At 35.6% G+C, this 27,650-nt stretch overlaps 1 protein-coding gene across 2 annotated transcripts; it reads right to left on the minus strand.

Annotated features, from left to right (window-relative positions):
• Window positions 1-2,100: 2,100 nt before the first annotated feature.
• Window positions 2,101-26,511, minus strand: LOC105320850 (limbic system-associated membrane protein). 2 transcript variants are annotated; one of them, XM_011418976.4, is made up of 9 exons: window positions 26,277-26,511; window positions 12,524-12,633; window positions 11,954-12,158; window positions 6,360-6,518; window positions 6,126-6,203; window positions 5,022-5,150; window positions 4,335-4,625; window positions 4,055-4,198; window positions 2,101-2,708 (listed from the first exon to the last, which is right to left on the minus strand). In XM_011418976.4, exons 1-9 carry the CDS (start codon window positions 26,329-26,331, stop codon window positions 2,614-2,616), a joined length of 1,266 nt encoding a protein of 421 aa, XP_011417278.3. In that variant the 5' UTR covers window positions 26,332-26,511; the 3' UTR covers window positions 2,101-2,613. The 2 variants fall into 2 exon arrangements, with proteins under 2 accessions (XP_011417278.3, XP_011417286.3); XM_011418984.4 differs by lacking the exon at window positions 6,126-6,203 and having other exon boundaries at window positions 26,277-26,504.
• Between the last annotated feature and the right edge of the window lie 1,139 nt (window positions 26,512-27,650).

Here is a 27,650-nt window from a genome sequence, read left to right on the forward strand (position 1 = left end):
CTACTCCACCACAAGGTGTCTGCTTACAGGGTGTCACATAAGTAAACAAAAGAAAAAATCTCTCTAACTTTAAATGTAGAAAAATTCCATCAATTTGTTAAGAGAGTATGTAAAGGTCAGTTTACAAAAAAATGTACTCTATTTAAATTTCAAATTATTTTTTAGCTAAGACTTGGATTTCTAGTTACACCGATAGCTAAAAAAAGTAATCCATATCTGAGTTGCTTTGTATAAAACGTCTTTACAATTTATGAGATGATACACATTTTAGAATAAATTCACAAAGCAAAATGTATTCCAGATATAAAGGAATGAGAATTTAGCAACAGTTTTAACAATATATCTCTAAAACAGACATCAAAATAAATGTAAATATTAACTGATAACATTTGTCAATTTACATTTTCCAATGTTTTTGTCCGTGACAACGCTACAAATTGATTTTGTAATGTATAGTCCAATACATTTCAATAATGACCCTTTTAAGATTTAATATTTACATCTACCAAGTAAGTATTATTCCCTCTATTTCTTAGGGAAACTTATAGTTAATTCATAGCTCTAAAGAAACAGCCAGACTGAAATCTTCAAGCCCCGATTATCGATTGGTCGAAATCTACAGCGGCTGAAACTGACAAGAAAGTGACAGGACTTGAATTGACACGCCCTGATTATCGATTGGTCGAGACCTACAACTATCACGGACTGCACGAAGTAATCATGATGATGTCAGACTCAAAGCCTCACAGGAGACGATTTAGCTGTTTCTTTCAGCTTACGTACTTATGTACATAAACATTAAGTGAATTTCACTTAATTTTTACGCTCAATTTATTAATTAGTATTAAGAATGATGTTAATATAAACAATAAAAAGCTTTCTTTAATGATTCATGCGGGTTATGAAGGTAGCGACCATTGCAGAAAAAAATAACATAACCCGCTAACGCGGGTTATGTATTTTTTCTGCAATGTCGCTACCTTCATATCTCGAATGAATCACCAAAGAAAGCATTTTATTGTTTAAATGACAGCATTGCTTAAAATCACATAAACATACGTAATAAGGAGAAGGGTTTTATGGTAGATTTAATCACGCCTGACAGTATTTGATCACCTCAGGAAGATTTCTTAAACAAATTTGTTTGGAATCATGCAAGTTTCGTGTTAATTTAAAATGTCATCAGTTATACTAACTCCAACCTCTTACAAAAGTTTGACGTATATAAGATTGATGCTAAAGCACACGGTTGATTGTATCATATTGGCATAGATCAGACATCATTCTTAGATAATGCCATCCACAGTCAGAACCTTTTCTACAATGATTTAAAAAAAACATCTCTTCAAAAACCATGATTATAATTTGTACATATTTATCCCCAAAATCTAGTAGCGTTTAAAAATGTTTATGAAATGTTGGGAAAAATTTCTCTATCTTGTTACTGTAAATAACTACAATGTTGCTCTGTCGCGTTTTACAGCAGAACTAACGACAGAGTCGTAAATATTTTCAGTTTCATGGAATGATATTTTAAAGAACTAGAGTCGTAAATATTTTCAGTCTCATGGAATGATATTTAAAGAACAAAACTTAGACATAACCATATTTATAAAACTACTCTGATGTCCATGATGATATTTTACAGACATGAAAATGAAATATTGATTTGTTTGTTTTTGATTAGCATTTATTATTTTGGTAAGTCGTAAGTTTTGTTTGTAAAACGCAGCCCAGTTACTTAAGGGAAATAATCCATGCTCAATATTTTTTTTTACACTGAAAAATGTACCAGAAGTGACATAAAAGCAAATTACACATTATAACCGGTGATATACATCTGTGTGAAGGAAGTCGGGGACTTGAAAATATCCCTTTATGCTGTTTTTTTAGAAGTCTAAATAACTCTCTGATGAAAGTGAGATTCCTGAGAGGGAAGTGACAAAGTGAGAGTTTGAACTGTTCTCCCAGGTTTACACAATGTAGTATACACATACATATTGTATTGATATAGCATGGCATATCATCTTAAACACAGTTTACGAAAGAATAGACTTGATCTACTTATGATAGGGTATTGAAAAAGATGAAACTTATAGGTAAAATTAATGTTTTATTAGATATCACTATCTGATAAATGTCGTCATTGTACAAAAAATGAGCACATACGAAATAAGGTCATGAGGAGGGGGAAGGGGGCTTAAAATACCCCTATCATTGGTCATACTCACATGCACATACGCATGCGCACACATTGGTCAGACATAACACTGAATATGGATTCAAAAGAGTAGGGACTGATACTGTGAATCGGTCTATTCATTTCATGTATGAATACGAACTCAAAAATCAAGTTCAATGAAAATGTTAGCACTTGATGAAATGATGGATAAAGAGCATAAAAATAATCAAATCTAATAACAGATAACAATCAGTGATGTTATAACACAACAAGACTATTAGAACACACAGTGATGTCACCAAAATTAGTAACGGACTCCAAATCACGTGGAATGTAAGAAACACAAAGTATAAAGTATGATTGGATGAAATCCATTCGCCTTTCTTTCCTCTGGGCGCCATTTTCACTGGGTCACGTGATTAGAATCCGTGCTAAGATATTGAAAGCAAACTTAAAAATAATGTCACCACAATAACGGCTAAATTTTTATGTAGAATATGCCCTCCGTTCTGGCTACTGACAAAACCTACAAAGAAAAAAACAGCCTCTCAGACAATACAAAGAGAAGTCTATAAATATATATATATAATAGCTTCTCAGACACATCCAATGAGAAGTCTTTATATAAAAATAGCTTCTTGGACACATCCAATGAGAAGTCTATATATAAGAATAGCTTCTTGGACACATCCAATGAGAAGTCTTTATATAAAATAACTTCTCAGACACATCCAATGAGAAGTCTTCATATAAGAATAGCTTCTACGACACATCCAATGAGAAGTCTATATATAAGAATAGCTTCTTGGACACATCCAATGAGAAGTCTTTGTATAAAATAGCTTCTCAGACACATCCAATGATAAGTAAGGCGGAATGGGATATGCACACAAAAGATAATAATTTATGATATTCAAAATTTAAAAAAAAACGCTATATAAGTTGCATTATTTGTCCATCAAAAATCATATGTACATTAAAAATCTGTAAAAAAGAAAGGTAAAAATTGTAAAATCCACAGGTTGAATTCTTACAGATCAAAAGCAATGCTTTAACAATCTGAGCTAGCCTTTAAGTACAATGTAGTCTTAACGATAAGGCATGAAGAACATACAGACTATACTAAATCTGAATGTATTTATTATTTCAAAATATATAGTTCGTCCCGAATAGTAGGCGTTTATTACATCCTTAAGGTGATATGGGGCACTTTGGGATTTCATCGTGAATTAGAGTACACAGAATAAAATCACTGTAATTCTGAGATTCAGTTTAGAAAATTGTTGTTCCCCCGAGACTTAGCCGGCCTCCCGCTCACTTTGTGAGGATATAAATACTGTCAAGGTTTATCCAATTTTTTTTTCTCAAACAAAAAAACCCCATTTAATTATTAAATGGAAGTGTCATATTCCCCCACATATAATCGTTAGAATTCTCGAATAAAAAGTGATGATGCAAGACCGATTGTTTATGTACTACTAAGTATTTCACGGTGGTTTTAATTTCAAGGTCATTCGATAGATTCCGATACTCTTCAATGTAAAATCTTTTGACGATAATTAATAAGGAGGCTGGGCGGTCAATGAACCATCAGATCTACCTTAAATTTTCAGATATGATATGTTAAGTTATAAACTATCTTTTAGTAAAGAAAAGCAACAAATGTTTAAGATTAAAAATTTGAATATTATGCTTTAATTGTATACAGAAATCTTCTTTTTAGGAGATTAATATAGTCTTAAAATGGCTACGACCACCCAGCCCTTTAATGATTTATTGCTAACATCTACAGAACGGGAAGGCTGTTAAACAAGAAAATATATAAATCTCTTTGGTCACCCACTATCTACCGATCCTTGATGATTGACCTACTTGGTTCTCCAGGTTTGAATGGCTGTACTTTCTCCGTGACACGTGGTCTATACGTCACAAGAGCCACCAATGATCGGCTTGTACTGGTCGTCGGGATAACAACAGAGGTTGTGGTTGTACTGGTCGGTTCGGGAGGCCGATATTCTGCGTGAATTTAAAAAGAGATGATGATTTGGATACAAAATATCACCTACGACGAAGATCTTTTTCAAAACAAAAATACAATACAGTTCACGAGTCCTCGTCGAACACAATGCTTGATTGTGACGTCACTACTCACCGAACAGAATCATGGCCTCCCGGTCCCGCCCTAACTTGTTGGAGGCCACGCATTCATACTCCCCGAAGTCCGACTCCGATATATTGAGCATCCGGAGTCTGAGAGAAATGGTGTGGGGTTTACTTTCCGGGTAAATTTCCACCTTGATTCTCTCTGATGTCGGCACTTCCTGTCCATGGTACCTCCAGTAGGAGAGGGCCTGGGGGAACGCCGTGACGTAACACATCAGGATTGTCATCTTACCCTTTGCTTGAGATTGACGTGTGTTCACCATAGTCACTTCCGGCTGAACTGGAAAAAAACATAACCAAAACAGTAGAGTCATTAAAAAAGCGTTTTATTAAACAGGAACAAAATAATGTTTGGTGTTGTCGAGTTTGTTAAAAAAAACTTCGAGTTATCGGACTTTGAATTTTACGTAACGACTCTGAATAGAACAGAAAAATTTCAATAAAATATGTCTTATTGGAAAAAATTCCATTAAAGCTGTAATTTCTCCGTATGATTGTTACGTTTACGGTAATTGTCCCGCCTGTCGGAAGGAATAGTAGTTTTATATCATCAAGGTAATAGTCTGCCATACATGTACATTGTATAACATTTCTTGAATTTACGAAAACTGCACCTTCGACGGATGCAAAATGACACCTTTGTCCTGGCATGATAATATCTTACTGTTTTACTTACATTCTACTATCACTTTAGTTTCCATTTCCACGGCTGGGGGGACGTCGTTAGAAGCCACACACTGGTACACACCGTCACAAAAACGACTCACGTTATGAATTACAAGGATTTCCCCTTCCATCCCGATCCCTTCAAAAAAGTAGTCGCGTAATAAACAATCGAAGGTAATCATAAATTGATTGACATATGCCGTAAAGAAAATTATATGGCCTCCACTCTCGGTCCACTGTCTGCCGATGTCTTTCTTTCTTTCCTCTATAATAACACAGGCAACCCAAGTTTTGCAATTGAAGAACTTGTGTATTGTACGCAATTCTAAGAAATACAGTCAAAATGGTGCCTACCCCAGGATCAAAATTACTAATATGAAAAGAAAACGTTCATGATACAGTACATACTAAGTTACATAAAAGCTGAGACACAGATATGAGGTTATATCAATCCAAATCGCCCCTTAACTCTTTAAGTAAGTTTCTTTGGCTTCTCCATAATTCTTATGTTACATTAGCGAGTACAACCTTTGCTATTCCATCTTAAAACTTATAATATAATATATTGATAAATGCAAGAACCATTATGTCATTTATCAAAATACATTTTACTTTTTTTTTTTTTTTTTTAAACTTATACAATTGGTCGTATTCAACAACACGCTCTCTCAGGCAAAGACAAAGCGTCTGGTTGAACTAGACATTCAGAAGAGCTTAGTCTTGATCACCTTGATCTTGCATTTTGTGTTGTAAGCACAAGCGTCTGGTCGAGACTGAAACAGCTCTGCAGAAATGCACAAATACTTTTTACTTTCATATCATATAACCGACCACAATCTGGCGACCGGTAATGATCGAGAAAACGATTAGAAATTACGTCATCGATACATATACCATATCACAATAAGCATGAGCAGTTCAGGCAGGGTGTTTAGAAATGTACCCATCATAAATTTAAGGTGAGCCTTTATAAGTCCTTTTTTTATTATAGGAGTTAAAGATCAGAGGTTGTAGTAGTTAGCATGCATCTGTAAGTTTGTTAGTAGAGAGGCCATGCATTTACACAAAGCGCGCGAAAGTTGGCTACAAACAACGTGGAAGGCTCGCGGACTACCTGACTCGCCTGGGCACGTGTAAATGCATGGCTCTCGCGACCTGCCGTCGGGTGTGTCTAGCTGGGAGATGACTAAGCCTGTCAACGAATATTCAATTGGTCACGTGATCAATGCTTCTTACTATGTTGAATGTTGTATGTCAGTGTATGAACACAGCTAAGGCATTCCGTTATCATCCACAATGAAGTAGCGTAATAGAATCGCGCAATGTAAGTTTTGGATTATGTTCTTACTCTCTCTTTCTTTTCCTTCTATATCCGTGAGAGGGCGCCTGTACCACTTCACGCTCGGTGCGGGATCTCCCGAGACGTTGCAGACGACATTGACGGTCTCTCCCTCCTTGGCGATGATCTCTCTCCCACCACCATCATCGTTCAGTATCTGTGGCGGAACTAAAAAAAGACAACGAAAAATCAGCTTTAGAAAATAAAAATTAATCTAAAAAGTTCAAAGTACATTCTCAAAGCGATCCGATTCCTTTTTGGCATTGATTTTCAAAATATGTAAGATTTTTTTCAACTAAACAAAACACAAGATCAATGCATGGCATACTGTGAAACGGGACGTCCAAAGATAGTCACAGGAAGAATTTATGTCAATTATTTTATACACAATTTACAAAACATATAAAGTAACTCTACCCCAGATATGGCCTTCTTACCAAAACGACCATAATCGAAATAGGACAAAAATAAAATCCAAACCACAGTAATACTTCTTGGTGCATGGTCTTACACGTACTTTAAGTGGGCAAAGAATCAGACCTCTTGATACCATAGTTTTGATCCCACGCCAAAAAATATTTCTACTCTCCAAGTCAACACAATCATATATAGCCAAAAACATCGGTATCAAAATGTTTACATACAAAGATACAAACTATTGGTATTATAGCAAGCAAAGTAAGTACATGTTTACCCCCTCTACGTCATAGATAGACAGAAAAACCACCTTGGTACAAGTATACATGTATATTACGACAAAACCGGGCTCTTAAGGTCCATTGTTTGATTGTGCTTCATGTTGTGTAACAGCGTCGTGACTTCTGAGCTTTATCTCCGTTTGACCTGACTGTGACCGTGTCCTGAGCAGCGCCCTGAATTGTATCTGCTCCTTGTGCTCTGTTTTTTGCCAGTTTCTTTGGCGTGCCTAATCTTTTTTATCTGTATCTTAATCGTTAAGAAGCTGGTTCTGATATAATCATACATATATATTTTTTGGGTGAACAACATGATCCCACTGACCCTTAAACCCCTGATGAAATTGGTATACCTACGTATATCTACAGCTTTATACGGTCCTTCTTTAGGTTCATAACACCTATTTGCACTCATAATAATTCGTTGTAGTTACTATAGTTTTCCAAGTATCTCAATCTTAATTGAAATGCTCGAGCACAACTTGCAAGATTATCTTCTTTAAATCTAAATAAAAGATGTACAATTTTAATGGTCTTTTTTTGTAGCAGCCAGTGTTGACCAGCCACAGAATCCATATGACGTAGTTGATTCCAATGCTCAAGGTCGCGTGGAAAGAGATACCATTTCACGATTTTCCCACACATGACACAAATAAAGGAGACCGTAGTCGTTATCACTCGGTAAGTTCCACCTTATCTTGCCGGGAATCCACAACGACCACAAACTGACACCATGTTGAGACTCCTAGTTTTCGTTTTTCTGTGTGTTGGTAAGATTTTTATTTCATGCCCCTTTGTTGCAAAAATTTTGCAGTAGATCTTATTAGGACTAAACATTTGGACGAGGAGGCCATTTCCCGGAAGACGTTTTACGTAACATATAGAAAACCGTGAAATCAACACGGTACATGTATGTGTCCTAATATAGATTCCGATCAGGAATAAGGAATGGTCTTGACAAATATGTATCTGCTGTCACGGATAAATAGAAAGATATTTATTATGCCAAAAACGAAAATATATCTATTACGATTCACTTCAGTGAGTTAGGTCAAGTTAAAAGCACTGTAGCAGGGAAGAATCATATAGACCTCAATTTTTGTTTTAATCGTTCGTAATAGAATGAATATTGTATAGATTTATTTTTAAAAATACTTATATTTACATTTTCCTTCGGGCTTTATTGGATTTGATCACGCCCCGACCGAAATTTTCACCTCATAATACTCAAAGAATGATTCCTTATTCCTTATTTAAAAACTTTAAGATTTGTAATCGCAGGATCCAACCTTCTTAAATTGATAGAGTTTTAATGGGGAAAAGATCAGTACAAAAAGAATTGTCTATTGAAAAGTTTAGAATAGAAATGTTATAGTTTGTTTCTGGTATTTACTCATCACTCTGAAAAGGTGTAGAAAAACATCAGTGTAAACAATTGTTTTTGCAAAATTAGATGAAACAATGTAAGAATATCAAATTATACATAAACTGAAATACAAAAATGCTCAAAAACAACTTTTTTAAATAATGGTTATCATTAAAAAAAATCACAACTACCAAACGAAGAAATATTCAAATGATCTATCGTTTTCGTCAGGCATCATTGCCGCCCCCGGGAATCACGATCACACCTCCTTGGACCACTCCGAGCTGTGTAAGGAGATAGAACACAAAGACTGCTCAACCTTTGAGACGATGGTTGTGTGTGCTTCAGACCATCACACATATCAGAACAGGTCAGTATACTAGAGACCAATCACATAAAATTAAGTCAGATACAGCCAATCGCAGTAAACAGGTCAGATACAGCCAATCACAGTATAACAGGTCAGATACAGCCAATCACAGTAGACAGGTCAGATACAGCCAATCACAGTAAACAGGTCAGATACAGCCAATCACAGTAAACAGGTCAGATACAGCCAATCACATAAAATTAAGTCAGATACAGCCAATCACAGTAAACAGGTCAGATACAGCCAATCACAGTAGACAGGTCAGATACAGCCAATCACAGTAAACAGGTCAGATACAGCCAATCACAGTACACAGGTCAGATACAGCCAATCACAGTAAACAGGTCAGATACAGCCAATCACAGTAGACAGGTCAGATACAGCCAATCACAGTAAACAGGTCAGATACAGCCAATCACAGTAAACAGGTCAGATACAGCCAATCACAGTAAACAGGTCAGATACAGCCAATCACAGTACACAGGTCAGATACAGCCAATCACAGTAAACAGGTCAGATACAGCCAATCACAGTAAACAGGTCAGATACAGCCAATCACAGTAAACAGGTCAGATACAGCCAATCACAGTAAACAGGTCAGATACAGCAAATCACAGTACACAGGTCAGATACAGCCAATCACAGTAAACAGGTCAGATACAGCCAATCACAGTAGACAGTAGACAGGTCAGATACAGCCAATCACAGTACACAGGTCAGATACAGCCAATCACAGTAAACAGGTCAGATACAGCCAATCACAGTAGACAGGTCAGATACAGCCAATCACAGTAAACAGGTCAGATACAGCAAATCACAGTACACAGGTCAGATACAGCCAATCACAGTACACAGGTCAGATACAGCCAATCACAGTAAACAGGTCAGATACAGCCAATCACAGTAGACAGGTCAGATACAGCCAATCACAGTAAACAGGTCAGATACAGCCAATCACAGTAAACAGGTCAGATACAGCCAATCACAGTAGACAGGTCAGATACAGCCAATCGCAGTAAACAGGTCAGATACAGCCAATCACAGTAAACAGGTCAGATACAGCCAATCACAGTAAAACAGGTCAGATACAGCCAATCACAGTAAACAGGTCAGATACAGCCAATCGCAGTAAACAGGTCAGATACAGCCAATCACAGTAGACAGGTCAGATACAGCCAATCACAGTAAACAGGTCAGATACAGCCAATCACAGTAAACAGGTCAGATACAGCCAATCACAGTAAAACAGGTCAGATACAGCCAATCACAGTACACAGGTCAGATACAGCCAATCGCAGTAAACATGTTAGATGTAGCAAATAAATAGGTCAGATTTAACCTAATGCAGAACAGCTCAGATACAGCTTATCTAAGTAAACATATCAGATATAGCCAATCACAGTAAACATATCAGATATAGCCAGAGTAGACAGCCCATATATAGTCAGAAATAGCCAATCATTAAATAACAAATGGAATATGGCTTTCACAGTTAACACACTAGATGAATCTCATAACATTAAAATGGTTATTTTTTTTTTTGTAATTTACATATCTTTTCTAAGCTATTGACGGTGTTAAATTGAACATTTCAGGATTATCTGTGTGCATCTTTGAGAAATTCATTGTCATTTATTTATCTATTAAAGCTGTGAATTCGCCAAAGCCGAGTGTAAACACCATTCCCAGGGACTTCATCTGCACGCCCTTCATTACGGTGCCTGTTGACGTCATTGACTCTCTGTAATACATCGCGTGCTCATGCCCTGTGTTTGTTATTATTTCAAAATATTAACATTTTCCAGTGTCTTTGCCTGTGATAACACTACGTATCGATATTGTGCTATAAAACCCATAACTTCAAATTACGTATAAGGCCTAAAAAAAAAATAGTGTGTTTAGGGTAACACTGATGAAAAAATTAGGTTAGGTAGGTAGGGATTTTTTTATTATTTTATCATTTTTTTGCCTGAATCCTAAGAATGTTTGTTTGTTTCATATTTAAAAACGTATTTTTTATTGGAAATAAGATAAAATTCACAATCGGATTAAATCAGGCATCTAAAAATGGTGGGATCGGGCCATTTTTGTAGGTTAGGTCGGGTTACCCGAAACACACAACTTTTTTTTTAGGCCTAATTGGGGCGCCAGCGGGGTTTGCTTATTTATATTAAATATTTAATGGTACAATGGCTTAAAACTGTATAAATATAAGTAAAAAGGAATCATTCTTTGAATGCCATGAGGTGATAATTTCGGTCGGGATGTGATAAAATCTATCATAAAGACCTTTGGGCTTAAATGGATCTGATCACGTCCCGACCAAAATTACCCCCTCATAATTCTCAAGGAATGATTCCTTATTCCTTAAATAATTCACTTCCGGTTGTAAAGCCTCATTTGATTGGCCAACAAATCCATTAATATTGTATAAAATTGCCTACGTCACAAAATGACGCGCGTGCAAAACGCATTAATTCGCTTTATGTTACATTTAAATTATAAATTTACGTCATTTTTCAAAATAATTGGCATTGTATCTTATTAGTTGAAGATAATTAAATTATATGGAATAAATTTTATTTCAACCTGTTATACAAGTATATTTAACATAAATAGGACACTTTTACCCTTATTTATAAACTGCTTAGCGTTTTATAAAGCGTAAACTGACCCAAGTTATGTTATATCGTAATATAAGTAGAAAATACATCCTCTCCTTAATTTTTGCCAAAAGGTCTTCGCAAAAAACAACTGTACAACTATTCATACTTCGTACAAAAATTTACTTTATGTAAGAAACCCAATCTGGTAACCAGGTTGACCATGGCATTTCCAAAAATACAGATCCCCCCCCCCCCGAGGACCCCCCCCCCCCCCCCTCGCAGAACCTGAAGTTGTTACATTGTTTGATGCTTTGAATGAAATCTCGCAATCAATTGAATTTTACTCGGGAAAAACTGTCACATGTAAGCCCGTTTTAATTGCAATATATTAAGTATTACTAAACAAATCTTCCACTTTACTGTCCAGATCCTATCATACTTTGTATAAAGTGCTAGGAAGCGGGGCCAGGTCATCTGATTCAAATTATATTTAATGAAATCTAGACGTAAAATTGACAAGTTTGTGATTTCGTGAAGCAGCCTGAGAAGACTCAGTACTAGTTTACCTAGAACATTTAGATCCACGGGCTTTGTTTTGATTGGTTGAGTGTTGATTTGACAAATGTAGCGCCCTCTATCTTTGACTTTTACGTCATGAATAATTAGGTTCCAGTCTCTGGTGTAGGGTCTGTCTATCCCAATCCGATCGTCATCAATGATACGCTTGTTGTCAAAGGTCAGCAAGGTGGAGAACTCGTCCGTCCAAACAACCTGCAAAACATTAGGCACACAAGTGTTGTCATAGGTTAGCAATGTGGAAAACAGACAATTTACATCATAGAAACCGTACAAAAACAGACATTTTTATGCACTTCTTCTCAGAATACAGTACTGTAGGTAAAGCTGGTTTTACAAACATTGTTTCCTGGGTACTTGATCCAGCATAATTGACGGAATGTCAACTTAACTGCATTTAAGAGATAGCAGCTGGTGGATTGAATATTTATCCGTTTTAATTCATTTTGAAAATACAATGTTAACCAAAACATCAAAGGCGCGTTTTCAAACAACTGATAACTGGTGTGGAATCTAGATTGGTCTGCTTTTGAAAGATCATTCTATTTAATAAAATATACCTTATGATCTCCCAGAAACTCAACCGAGCAAGGCAAAATGGCGGTTTTCCCGACCACTACAGTTATGTTTATCACCGGAACATCAAAACTGGGCTCCAGAGTCAAAGCACCTAGAAATAAACAAAACAAATAAAGTTAAACTAAACCCAACCAAAGAGCGCGCGAGTTTTCAGTAATATAAGAAGAGATCCAATCGCCCGGTTGTCGTAAAACCGCTCACTGTTATCGATTTCTGGAAACGTTATGAATCTCAAGAAGAAGAAAAAACAGAAAAAGGACTATCTTGGTGGCTTTTTATTACGTATTCTTTTTGACACCATCGGTAAATCTGAAGGCATGTTATTTAATAGGGAAGGTTAGTCGTTTGTTTCACGATAATCGAATCGACAGGGGAGGGGTTAATGGATGGACATGCAATTTCAATTTACGTCTTCTAAGACAGTATGCTTCATCGCCTTATCTTTTTGAGTCACAGCCGCTCTGTCGTTCGGTACATCTTCTTTTCCACAGTCAAGAGGGGCCATTTTTCTCACCCTTCTCCGACACACGAGTAGTCGGCAAAGTGAATTTCACTGTCCCTCGGGACTTTCATCATACGGACAGACATACGAATCTTAATTATCGTATTCACAGATTAGAGTGGAGAAATAAAGGCACATCAAATCACACCAGTGACTGCGACCTTTATAAGAAGATCTGAAATAAACCCTTTGATGTACAGTACATGCACCACCGAATCCGAAAATTTCTGAACGTCAAACTTTTTGCAGATATTAATCTTATAAGACATAAACAGCAGACATATTAAAAAAACTCATTTAAGAACCGAAGGGTCAAGGCCATTTCGGGCTATATTAATCTCCTACAGAAAAAGAAATCTAGATATAGGAAAATACACCAGTGTATACTAAGGAATCATTAGAATTCGTGATGGCTCAATTTTCATGGTATTCGTGGATAACTGTCTCCCACAAATTTACATCAACCACGAAGACATATTTTAAAAGATTTAGTTTTCTTTCTGAAACTGAAAACCGATGCTTCCACGAAATTACACCCCCACGATTTAGAAAAAAAACCACAATCCACGGAAATTGGCACCCACGAATTTAAATGATTCCACGGTACATATTTTAAACTTAAATTGGACATAATATAGTTTACAGCTAAAAATCATATCTAAATTTTAAAGTCTATATTAGGTAGATCTGTTGGGTAATTTGTAGACCATCCAGCTTCCTTTGACATCTCCTTTATTGATCGATGAGTTATCTTATAGAATTATCGAACATTTTCTGAGGTTTACTTGTATTTGAATACAGAAATCTGACCGACGTCTCGTGAGTCACAGGAGTTCTCGGCGCTATCGTGACCAATGGTGCGACCAAGAGACACAAAAACGAGGTCTCAAATATGTTTTAGTGGATTTGAATTTTAGATTTCCCCGGCCATGACAAGTTCGCGTGGCTGTGCTGGTTAACAGGCAGGAATGGGCAGAGTAAATAGTTTTTGGATACCTTGGGATGTCGTTTATTGATTTCTGCAGTAAGCAATTTCGACAAGTCTCAAACAATTACTGGTACCGTCTGTTCTCATTTCGTCTCCAAATAATTGTTTTTATTTCTTAAAGGCAAAACTGGCTTACGAATCCCTAAAATAACAGAAGGAGGCTGTAATTACTGTTTCTAAGTAAAACAGTTTAAAACAAGACGCTATGGGTCTTTTTTGATACGATTTAATTCCAATTCCAGATAAAGAAGCAAATAACTTGAGACAGGACTTCAAATCACAGCTCACAGAAAAAGTTTTGCATTAAGTTAGTTTTTAAAAAAAGTACTATGTATTTCAACGGAGTAAGCTCTCAAATAAAACACCAACAAGACGCAGTATTGTGTCAAATCGGCTGATTGCAGATAGATCAATTGATTGGTCGATTGGTTATGAATTGTTTATTCTATTGGACAGTACCGATGTAGCTTTCTCGTAAATTTCCAAAAAAAAATAAGCGCTTTAATTAATTGTTATCTCTCGTCAAACCACCCCACTGTCTGTTGTTTTTGTTCGTTTGTTGTTGTTGTTTGTTGTTAGTTTATTCATTTTTTATTTTATTTTTTTTTTACAAAATGTGATATTTTTGTGATTATATAGACATTACATTGTTAGATAATCAAGAAAAAATGAGTGTTAGTTGCACGTCTGAAACGATAATTCCAAAAATGAAATGACAAAATCCACAAAACAGAGTGATCACAATAGAACTCTCTCGGGGTTGTTTGCATGCACATATATTTTTGTTTTATACGCAACTTGGAAGTAGTCTACGAGAAAAGCCACTACACTCGCAGTTTGTTTGAACATTTGTTCGGTTTCTGCACATGGAAGACAACTGCTGCAGAGTGTACCATGCGTATAATGGTGTCGTGACAAGGGGAGGGAGATAAATGACACGTGTCCTACCAACAGGCACCACGAGCGTCACCCAAATCTAATTACCGTTAATTGTCAGATAATCTGCCGAGATTCCAATAATTATAGCTAAAGAACTGGCATTTAAAACTTTGAAATGAATGGTTTCTTTTAGCGCCAAAATGGTTTGCAAATACAAATGCATAAATCTTCATTTCAAAGAAAATATAGCAAGCGCATGCGCGAAGACTGGCACTGCGAGTTCTCTGAACTAATGAAAGCGGCAGAAAAAGTCCAAAGCTGCCATCCTCATGTATAACTATATGCTTTATACAGCTATATTTCACCTTCCTAACTGCTATATATCTTAGGTTACTAACTGCTATCTCAAAACTAACATAACAAACTGAAAGTGGTTTTTAAAAATAAGACGGGTTTTTTCTTCAAACAATCCGACCCTTGTCTATTCGTTATTAAACAGTAATACATGCTTGTGATGAAGAAAGCTTTAAGCATTTTATAAAAAAAATTATAGAAATTATGCATAAATCAAAATCGCAACATTTAAAAAGAAAATTATAGATTTGGATTTATTGTAGCTTGGCTTTCAATATTATTCAGTTTTAGGTATTGCTAACATTTTTTTCAAAAGAGGCCAATAGACATTAACGGTTGAATACCGAGAGCCTGAACCCCTGACCCAGGGGGTATGAATTTCACAATGAAAGAGGACTTCGAGGACATCATAACCATGCATTCAGATTTTTCCTCACATGTGTTGTATAACAGAAGAAGATTTTTGAAAATTTGGCTTTTTTGCATATTTGGCTCCTCTTACCATAGAGATACTTCACATCAAAAATGGTCTTATGGTTTTCAAGAAGAAGTTAAGAATGTAAAATTGTTAATGCACGACGCACACCGGACGACGCACGACGACGGATGAAGACCAATTGCAATACTAGTAGGTTACCTGAGTGACTCAGGTGATCCAAAAATCTTATTACAGAAACACATGGCAACGTTTGATATTATAGTGGTTCATTGAATGTTTACAACTTTTTTTCCTTTACAAATGAGTCTTACCATAAACACAATGCAAGAAAAAAAGTGTTTATATTCTCTTTGAAACAGAAAGAGAAACTAACCGACCAAAGAACCAATGCATTTCAGTAAATCATAAAAAAGTAGAAACGCATTTCAAAAGTGGCTTGAAAATAAGCATTATTTGACAGATTATTTGCGCCTTACTGTTTCAATGAACGCCTCGATTGCATTTATTTATATATATTTACATTATCCAGTGTCTTTGCCTGTGATAACACTACGTATCGATTTTGTACTATATAACCCATAATACAAATGACGCCAAGTTGAGGCGCGAGCGGGGTTTGCTTATTTATATTTAAATATTTAATCGTACGATGGCCTAAAATTATATGAATATAAGTAATAAAGAATCATTCTTTGAATATTATGAGGTGATAATTTCGGTCAGGGCGTGATCAAATCTATCATAAAGCCCTTCGGGCTTTATTGGATTTGATCACGCCCCGACCAAAATTATCACCTCATAATACTCAAAGAATGATTCCTTATTCCTTATGTATGATAAATATAGTGTTAAAAATCATGTATGATGTCCAGATGGAGATAATAAACATATTTTATGGTATAAATTTGACTGCGTTTTCCCAAGAGGTAGCACTGTAAAAAGTATTAATTTCAAATCTTACAAGTCATTTAATTACAAATGTATAAGGTTAAGTAATAAACAACTAGTTTCAAACTTACTACTTAATATTTATAATTCATTGCATTTGGAACAGTTGCCACAGGAAAAATTCTTTTTTTTAATAATTTATTTCATGTTAAGTTAAAATTCATCTTCTTTTGTCCACAAGCTGATCTGCCTCAAACAAGTTACATTCAAAGACCAAAAATGAAATGATAAAACATTCAATGTTATGTCGTTAAATTCTTGCCATTTCGTTACTATTCTCGGAAAAGTTTATTTGACGGCCCCTGTCCAATTCGAATATCTATTATCAACTATTACATAGGTGATGAAATATTTATTTGTTCAAAAAATTGTCTTAAAAAAAGTTTGAGTGCAAAAATAATTTCTCATAATTTAATAAATTTCACATAAGCACCTACTGTCTCACGGTTTTATTTAATTTATTTTTTTTTTGGGGGGGGGGGGGGTTCTTTTACAAATTATTAACCTGTTTTCCTTTCATTCACATTAAAATGTGGTATCTTCAAAATTCTGCCGTAAGATTTGCTTATGCATTGATGGTATCTATAGCTCAATAAATGTCGGTCTATTGATATGAAGTGACTCGGAGAAAGTATTGACCTGTTGATATAAATGTCACGAACATTTAAAAATATTTATATCTTTCTCCGCGTTTAAAGCTTTGTATTACAGACTAATTGTTTTTATCAACAGATATTGGCATGTATTAGAATTGATATTGACAGGTGTCAAATCCAAGGGCAAAAGAGAGAGAGAGAGAGAGAGAGAGAGAGAGAGAGAGAGAGAGAGAGATTGGCAAAGTTTTTAAGTTTTGTTCTTCATTTAAGAATAAGGCTAGATTACTGGCTAGACATTTTTGAGCGTTTTATTAGAGCTCTAACATCTTAGTTATTAGTGTAGCGTGTCGACCACAGAATGTATATACACTTTATTAGTACTGCAAATCTTAGATTTACAGCATATATGGTGCGTTCAATCAACTAATGACGAAATCGACTTGTTTTCAACCCTTTTAGTGTCAAATCAAGTAATAAAATGTTTCTACTCGGAAAATAATTTCGTCATATTTTGTGATCATAACAACACAACCCTTGGATACTTTATTTGACAAAAGCTTTGAAGAAAAAAAAGGAATATAAATGGACGGAAAAGAAAGTAAAGATATTTAAGCTCACTTCGAGTACGATAAAAAAAAATCCGCTATCGGGTCCGCGAATAGAGATAATTACCCACTCCCCGGGGTACCGATCGGTAAGCACTTGCTCGCGCGCTTTTTCACGGGGGATTTTGTGTTTTGTTAGTCATTTTTCTTTTTCTTTGCAATGGTTCTCGTTAGGTGGCACTTTTCCTAATGTCCCATGGGTAAAATACCAAAACGGAAGATACAAATTACTAATAACAGAACCAAGATGGTGTAGATCCGATTCGCTGTTCAATTAATGTCCGATATGGTGTTGGAACATTATTATACCATCATAAAACTTGTTCCTTTCTAGACAAGTACACGGGCTCTCATTGATTCGCGTCCACTGGACGGGAGCAGTCGTGATTTTTTTCCGCGATTTTTCGCAAATTCAGACAAATCAAGGGGAAAAAAGAATATCACTCCCCTGTCTGATTTTAAGATACCGTTTTACGAGATACTTATAAGGGAAGCAACACCTAGTATTCTTTCAACAAAAATTGTTGTTTTACTTATGCAACAGTTAGGCCTACAACTAATTGTGATATTTGTCAGGGGTCATGTTCTTTTTTTATTTCCATTTTTTTTAGATGTTTTCTCTCTATCTATGCAAAATCATTCGATAAAAAGTGTTTAAAAAATATTTTAAAAATCGTCTTAGTTTTAAAAAAATGAAGATTTAGCAGCTTAAATACATGTATTTGAATAACAACTTGTTTGTGAAATTTGTCATAAAAATTCTTAAAGCTCGGGATCAATATCCGTGAAAGGTGATGAAATATCCGATGATGGTCGGAGATCCTGGTTTTTGTCCCATTTCATCAACTGCCGGCTATTTAGATCACCAAACAATAGAGCGTTCATTGAAGCCACACATGTAAGATTTCAAGTGGTAACTCGTCTACAGATAAGCCTCTGCCGAAGTCTGTATACAAATACAAACACTATCGCGGCATCACAGGAGCCATCATTGAAACCAAGAATCCCATTCAAACACCGCCATAAATCAAGTTAAAGGCGGTATCATTTCATCTCAGCCTTATAAAAAACATAAAACACCCCCTGAATATGTTTGCTGATATGCTGTTGATTGTGGAAATTAGTAACAAGAATATTATGGTCAAACCCTTCGATACTGGATCCGGTGCCGATGATCTATTGAACAGTTTTCTTTATTCCCAGAATCTCGGCTTTTCCCTTGATTTTATAATACCCTAAAACAATAGTCATCGATTTGTTGGTCATTATCCGCATGATCTAATATAAGGTGTAATTTTACAGGGTGAATAAAGCAAAATGCCAACAACGTCCAAAAATCTCACGAGACGAGACCGTGAATGTGAAAATACTCCTGGGAAACCCCTCAAACAATAGAATTAGTGGTCTACAGACGCGATATCACACACCTTGAATATCAAAATCATTAACTAAGTCCTCAAAAACAGAACATTACTACAAATTTGATTACCGCTGTCCAAGAAATTGTCAAATCAAATGACTGGAGTATTTTGACCTCGGCTTCTGCAGAAAACCAGACAGTTGCTCGTCAGTAAGCCGTAATGTTCACACAGCTGTGAGTGTGAGGGAGAAAATAGGAACAAAATCATCAGGGTATATAGGTGTGTGTACTTTTGTCGTGTCGTAGACCGACTTTAACGCTGAAAGAATAAAATGAAGACAACGAGATGTCAAATGAGAGCTTCAACCATCAAAACGTACACATCACATGTCGATGGATCGAGGTTGCAATTAAAGTTTAAATCACAATATACATTGGGGAAACTGAAAAAAAGAAATAAAAACTTTGGAGTAGGGGGTATTAAAACGAAGAAAAAGCAAATCCTTGACATTAATTAATCAAGTATTTTGTTGGTCATGAAATGTTTTGTTTCATGTTCCTTTTGAAACCTACTCACTTTTACGAGCACTTCTAGTGCTGGCTTATATTTTTATAGCCGTAATGAGAAATTGTCTGAATTTTACGATTCTCAGCCACATGAAATTTCGAAAAAACGATGTACAATCTTTAAAAGAATCTTATTGAAAGTGTGAAACACAGGTGTGCTGAGAGAAATTGTTAAATTCTAAATCTGACAAGAACATTAGAGAAACTAGATAACATTCATTCTGAAATTTGAGAATAGTTAGAAATCATCCCTCCTCCCATTTATTTATATTAATGTACTTGCGCATCGTCCTTTCGTGATAATCTTTAAAAAAATGTGAATGTAGGTGAAATGCACACAATTAAGTTAGACTTACAAAACATAATTTAACATAAAATTGCCCATTAACATGTTTTTAAAAGGTATATTTGGTATCATATAATCTCTTATCACTGAACATAGAAAGCGTAACCATGTGTCTCCGTAGCAAAATGACCTTTAGAGACCAATAAAGCAATGATAAGACTCCATTGTACAAAACGCATAAATAAAAAGTGTTCAATTCACCTTAGATAATTACATAACTAGCCTATGTAAAACGAATATAATTTCTTAGCAAGAATAAAGTAACTTCTGGTGAATTCAGAAAGAAATGGAGCAGCTGAGATGATGGACCATTTACACAATGTAGAAGAACATGTTTCAGCTAAATACCTCGGTTTGAATTGACATATTTCCGTACGATTACCGAGGATCATGAAGAATTACAAACCGTTATCTTTGATATCATTAAGACTATAAAGCTACGCTACGGTAGCGTTCTGACTTCTGTTAAACAACAAACGCCGTAAGATAGCATTGACGCGTTTACGTTGTTTTAATTGTCTGTCGACATATACATTGACAGACCTTATCTCGCTGACTTCTCGCGCTCGCGTTTATTCACGGAGGTGATGGGATTTCAGGCCGAGTTTCCTCATCGTTATCTCAGACTCTAACCTAACAGTTCCAATGAGGATCACCTGGTAGTAAATGTCTGGTTGGCAAATTCCTTCAATCAAAGGGCGCCAGATATTAATTTGATTTTGTGTATATCATTTAAGAATCACTGTTTCTGGAAGGCCATCTTTTGCACGTGTCTTTTTCATTATAAATATAAATTATCTAATTATTCATTCCTCTGCTAATACACACCTCCAAGAATTACACAGGATGTTACTGTATAGGGCAAGGTACACTTTTTTGATTAATAAAAAAGACAAAAAGCAGTGTATTGATTTCCCTTTTTGACGTTTTTGACATTGTGAAGGCACGAGTACTCGAGACTTGAATAGTAAAAATTGTAGTGGTTAATTCGATAGCTTTAAAAACACGTATACTGCGTGAAAAAGTCATTGATCAATTTTTCTTTCAAAAATAGCTGCGTGAACTTTACATGCATATACTACAATCCATCAACATATATACAATATTTTGGAGCAAAGTGTTTAAAAATCAAATTTTTTAGCATTGAGAGGACTGCATATTGTCTGCCACTGAAAGCAATATTATTAACACAAGGTATATACAATAACTCTTAGATTCTCCAAAAGGGATAATAACGTATTTCCAATGAAGTTTGTTCAGAACAATCAATTATGACGTCACTTAAGGTCAAGATCTAGTAAATGATTCAAGACTGTCTTTTTTGTGCTAGAACTATTATGGCGGCATAATTGATTGGTGAATTTTTTCCCCTTATTTTACGGCTTGAAAGGAATTATGTAGAAAATAAAACAATATTTTGACCTTCTATATTAAATCACGGGAAAAGTAATCCCGGTATCTATATTCTATTTGACATCATTTTAAAGAGGAGGTCAAGAGCTTGTATAATGCCGTTTTTGGAGAGACTGTAGGCATTCTAGATATATTTCATTAGTCAAAAATGGACAAAACTTTGAAATTTGTTACTTTTATCCTTCATATTTCATAGAAAATGATTGTTTAAAACATGATTTTTCATTTTGTTTACCAAAAAATCAAGCCCCGGTACACACTATGAATCAAAGATTTTGTTATGAAGCATCATTAAAAGAGTTTATATCTTGAATTTCATAAACCTGTAGGCACCTTTCATTTACTAGATATTGACCTTAAGAAGGGACCCACCTTAAGAATGTTCAATAAATGAGACAAACTCCTGATGGGTCGCGTTTTCAGTTCAGGTACTTATACTGCTACGTATAGTGACTGTGGTGGATAGACAGATTTCTTTTTTAATAATGTAATGACTTGGAAATGTCAGCTTCTTGTAGGGCAGTTTAAAAATATATCCCCCCCCCCAACCAGCCTGTTATTGTATTGTAATAATGAGTCAAAAAACAACATTCTGATAAGATAGCAGTTTTCAGTAAAAAAAGAAAAAAATAACTTAACAAATGGAAATGAATCCATTTTTTTTTCAAATCTCGACAGCGGAGAACATTGGCGGCTTATCATTCTACGGGATCTTGATGGTGTTACTCCTCAAAACACAACACAAGCTGTCAGAGTGGCCTAATATAGGACTGTCAATGAAGAACAGACTTATATCAACACAAAAACGTTTCATTACTCTCTCTCTCTCTCTCTCTCTCTCCCTCTCTCTCTCTCTCTCTCTCTCTCTCTCTCTCTCTCTCTCTCTCTTAGATCAAAACACTTAAAGTAAATGGTAACTACTAATATCAGTCGCCAAGATAGAAGAAAGGGAAAAACTAGGAATCTTTGAAAAATAATAGTTCTATCAAATTTCAACATTGAATTGAAAACTCAAGAAGGTTTAAGCCCGATAAAGGATGGATAATAAGGGGGATAATTGGCTGTAAAACGATCATCGGTACTTGTAAGTTTGCTGCAAGCTCAGATCAGGATAAATATATAGATAACAAAAAGAGATAAGTCTGATATCCAGATAGTTGTGTTGATATCAGAGAGATAAGCTGATATCTGCTCGATACGTAAAACGATTTGTGACGAGGAACAACTAGACAGGAATTCGTGTACAGGCGCACAAAAATCTTGTAACATTGAGTCAAAGTATGGCGCTTCTATTTTCAGATGAATGCAACCCAGGAAAGGTGCAAGTGTCCTCCATTGACTTAGATTATTCCAACAAGTGAATTGGTCTCGGTCCTTCACATCGGTACTTACAAAGGTACTAAGATCAAATGGATGAGAATGCAGGACAGTCATTTAAATTCTACAACAGTTAGGAAATGAATAAATACACCTCTCTATCATTTCATTGATAAAACATATACAGTGACTAATAAGCTTTAAACACGTGATAGAAACAGGTCTAAAAACTATTTACTGTGGTTTCATAATCGTTCGTTGGTATCAATTCGTTTTTATCATTTTTTTAGCTTTGTACTGATGAAAGTTTACCACTGGTTTAGGGTCATTCATAATCAAGGGACCTGCAGGCCATGGAGATCAATAGTTGATAACGCGGCACCAGCTGACACTGATAGGTAACTGATATATAGCAACACTAATACAGGTAACTGATATATATCAACACTTATACAGGTAACTGATATATATCAACACCAATACAGGTAACTGATATAGATAACTACAATATCTCAGCACTAATACAGGTAACTGATATCGATATCTTCTATATCTCAGCACTAATACAGATAACTGATATCGATATCTTCTATATCTCAGCACTAATACAGGTAACTGATATACCTCAACACTTATACAGGTAACTTCTATATCTCAGCACTAATCCAGGTAACTTTTATATCCAAGCCCTAATACAGTTAACGTCTAAGTTTCTGCACAAATAAGGTAACTCGGCACTAATACAAGTATTTTCTAAATCTCAGCTTTTACACAGATAACTATATCTCAGCAATATTAAAGAAAGCTTAAATAACTTAGTACTGATACAGGTAATCAGCACTGATATAGGTATTTCTCTATATCAGCTCAAATGCAGGTAACTAATACCGATAACTTCTCTATCTCTGTCCTAATTGAGGTAATTTGAATTTTGCTCGGTGTCATTGCAGATAATCTCTGCACTGATAAAGGTACCTGGTAACGGTAATTTCTATATCTCAGGACAACTAAAGTAACTTCTTTATCTCAGGATCAATACTGACAACTTTCCTATCTGAGGAATTAAAATGTTACTTCTATAACTTACAATTACAGGTAACTTCTTACCTTCAGCCCTATTACAAGTAACTTCTATATCATACTAAAAAAGATAACCTTCTCTATCTCAATCCTTATAGGTAACTCCTATAGTATATCTTACGAATACATGTAACTTTAATATCCCATTACTGATACAGGTAACTTCTATATCTCACTACAAGTAACATCTTACCTCGCTTATACATATAACTTCTATATCTCAGCACTGATACAGGTAACTTTAATATCTCAGACATGATACAGGTAACTTTTTTATATCACTAATACGGGTAACTTCTACATCTCACAAATACAGGTAACTTTAATATCTCAAACCTGATACGGGTAACTTCCTTATCTCACTAATACACGTGACTTTAATATCTTAGCACTGATGCACGTAACCTTTTTATCTCATTAAAACAGGTAACTTAAATACCTCGGCACTCTAGTCATGCTACACCTTATAAAGTATTTGCTTTCCGTCAATCACTAATTTCGTACAGAAATTAACATTCACAAAATGTGTTAACTGCATTGCCCTGTATATCAAAAGATTCGTCAAAATGTGTTAACTGCATTGCCCTGTATATCAAAAGATTCGTCCTTACAATGGCGCGTTATTTGATTTAAGAAGCCTGGGAAGCCGTGACCATTTCCAGACTCATTTGATTTAATAATACTGAAACGGTTTTGAACCTCGAACCTCGAACGGTCATTGCACGTAACCACTGCACCATAGCACCATAAATAATAAAATCTCCTGTCTGGAGCAAGGAAGTCTCTATCAGCTCTAACTTTCCTCACAGCTGACTGTTTATTGTTCTTCATAGCCAAATAATATCATATAAATGGTACTTTCGTGTCTCCAAGGAACATTTAATATTTATATTCCAAAAACAATTCTAATTGAAAGCGGTTCAGGGTTTATCCAATACTAATGCTCATTTTCCTGCAATTCTCTTACAAATACATTTCATGAATTACCATATTTTATATGAGTTAGCAGTCCAGACCCTCAGCTATTACCCAACATCTACATGTTTACAATTACTTTTTAACTCTCCCCGACAGAGTTTGTTCTTCTGATTGATTTACGATGGGCCAATCACGAATTTAGCGCAGTCTATGAAAATGGAGAACTTCCAGAAAAAAGATTAAGAGTGTTTGAAAATGTAATGAAGAATTGTCAGGGGAGAGGCAAGAATGACAAAAATGACTCGTCAAATTTTTCATTCCAAAAACAACTTTCACAAAAAGAGACACATTTCATCTATCACTTTTCTAACTACTTCATTACCGACAAGGAAAGCCATACAGCAGCGTTTATGAAAACTTTGATATTACCTAAATTAGTCGATTCTAGATGGAAGTGTTAAATCGTTACGAGGAAGAGAGGGGAAATTTCAGGCAATAAGAGACGGTGAGCCCCCGTCACTCCTGACGTGATCCGAACAACTGGGGATTTCTGCTTCTTGTTTTGCCGGTTTAAAGGAGTTAATTTCAGGTCGTGTGACCGCAGAATCGACCGTTGTTTTTTGACATTTCACAGAAATAAAGTTTGTAAGCTGCTTCATACTTTCTCTCCGAGACTTGGGTAACAATGGTCGGCCGGGGAGGTAATTTGCTCCTTGCTGTGCCCTTGATGTCGTATTATAGACAGACAAAGCACGGGGCATCGATCACAGGTCGATAAGTTTACCTACAACAGCATGCCCGCCAGAATATATGCACGTGGACTATTGAAATTAACACCAGGTTCATTCCGACATTCTTTTATCATATTAATTTTTTACCTTGGAATTCGAGGACTTCGGCTAATATTAAGCGGAAGTCAAATAAAATGCACATTAAAATAAATTTGTTTTTAAAGACAAAAAATAAATACTTTACACCCATTTAAACAACGCAAAAGATCAATGAATGGCTTTTCAGAAAGAAAAAATAAATCGAATTATGTTTAGGTTTGAAAAGAAATTCATTCAATAAGTAGAGTTTTAAGAGTTAATGAATTGACATTATTTTAGAGAGGTTATCAATGGGAACTGCTTATATCATCGCACCTGCAAACATTATATACAAAATGTACTTTCAAGTATTTTGTTTAATCTAAAGCAATTAAACCCAATAAATGTAGGCTTTAATTGGCAAGATTTAATCCATCTCTTTTTTTTAGTATTTTACATGAAACTTGATGCAAGGCAAGTTTAAATACAGAACAACGCAATAAATTTCATGTACTTGTAAATCAATTAACAGACAGATAAACGTGCAATTAACCTGTCCCCCCCCCCCCCCGACCAGACTGGGGGGGGGGGGGGGTATCCTCCCTGGACCTACCTTTACGTAACAGGGTCAGAAAGACCAGAATGTAGCCCACGAGATCCTGGGCCATCACTGCTGTACCCACGGTCACAGCTATTCCATCCCCTGTCCACTCTTAATCCGGCCAGATTGGGACTTTATTCGGAGTTTATGCTTCAGATTTGTTAACATTCCGGATCACAACAGTTTTACATTCTGACAATTACAGAAAAAAGCACAGTGAGAGCGCGGAGCGCGCGCCCCGCCCCCGTACCTACTGTGAAGGTTCTCACGGCGAAGGACCAATGAACGGACACCTGCTGCTGAGCTCGGCTTACACAGGGCCAATCGTCTTTTGTCGGTCTCTGTGGAAGTACTATCTGATCCAAACATTTCAGCGCTACAGTTACAAAAATATATATGCTCACTTCTTTGGAAGTGTAAATATTTTGATTTTTCGCTCAATACCAAAACCTATTTTTGAATCTTTATCACACAAAAATTTAACTTAATGGCAAGAAATGGGTTTATAAATAATCTCTTTACATAAATAACTTTTTAACTTTCTCAAGAAATTATGTGCTTTAACCAGTTCCATTGATTTCGGTCTGAATTATATATACAGTCAATGAAAGAGCATTGATATTAACAGCTACATTTAAACCAAAAAATTCTAAACAAATCTTGAAAAGGTTAATTAGAATATTAGGAATTCTTCGATTTTAAACTTTAACTGTAAAACTACTGCCGGGCCACAGAAAGGATAGAAACATAGAAAGTACTAGTGTAGGGTTTTACTGGGTGCCTTCTCACCGTCTTCCTATACAACGTTTTGTTTTATATACCAAACGTGTGTTTTCATGCACCTAGTGTTTTGACCAAAGCTTTCTTTCTAAATACTCTTTCTCTATTTTCTTCTTTATATAAACCATATTAGCTGGATAATATATCACTCGAATTTCCTCTTTAAATAATACTTTATTTCATGAAAATGAGTATAATAAATTTGAAAATATTAAATCAGAAGTTACGTCATCACACGTTGATTGGCTTTTATTATGATGTAATCTCTGGTTGATTTAGCCAGATTTTATCAAGAACAGTGTAACATCATCCATTAATCTTCCAATATTCTAAATATTTACAAATTCCGTAATTTTGATACAAACATATCGGTAACATTTTTATCATCTGAGCTTACACCAGAAATTGTCGAGGTCTCGTCCTTCGGCAAACAGCACGCGAGAGGTCCCGTATCGTATGCCGCATCAGTGGCGGGAAGGCACGCCACACAAACACTGCAACTGTGTCCTAGAGTTTTCACAAATATTTGTATCTTCGTTTTTGCCCTGTCATCTGAGAGACCTGAAAAGAGGCTTATGAGTCGTTAAAGTCTTGGAATGACACTGT

Source organism: Magallana gigas, chromosome 6 (genome assembly GCF_963853765.1).
Source record: "Magallana gigas chromosome 6, xbMagGiga1.1, whole genome shotgun sequence".
NCBI classification, from domain to species: Eukaryota; Metazoa; Mollusca; class Bivalvia; order Ostreida; family Ostreidae; genus Magallana; species Magallana gigas.

Coding starts and splice junctions, on each gene's coding strand:
- LOC105320850 (XM_011418976.4), bottom strand. CDS start 26,331: ATGGCCCAGGATCTCGTGGGCTACATTCTGGTCTTTCTGACCCTGTTA. Junction 12,634..26,276: donor TCTGACCCTGTTACGTAAAG/GTAGGTCCAGGG, acceptor GTTTATTTCTAG/GTGCTTTGACTCTGGAGCCC. Junction 12,159..12,523: donor AGTTTCTGGGAGATCATAAG/GTATATTTTATT, acceptor AATGTTTTGCAG/GTTGTTTGGACGGACGAGTT.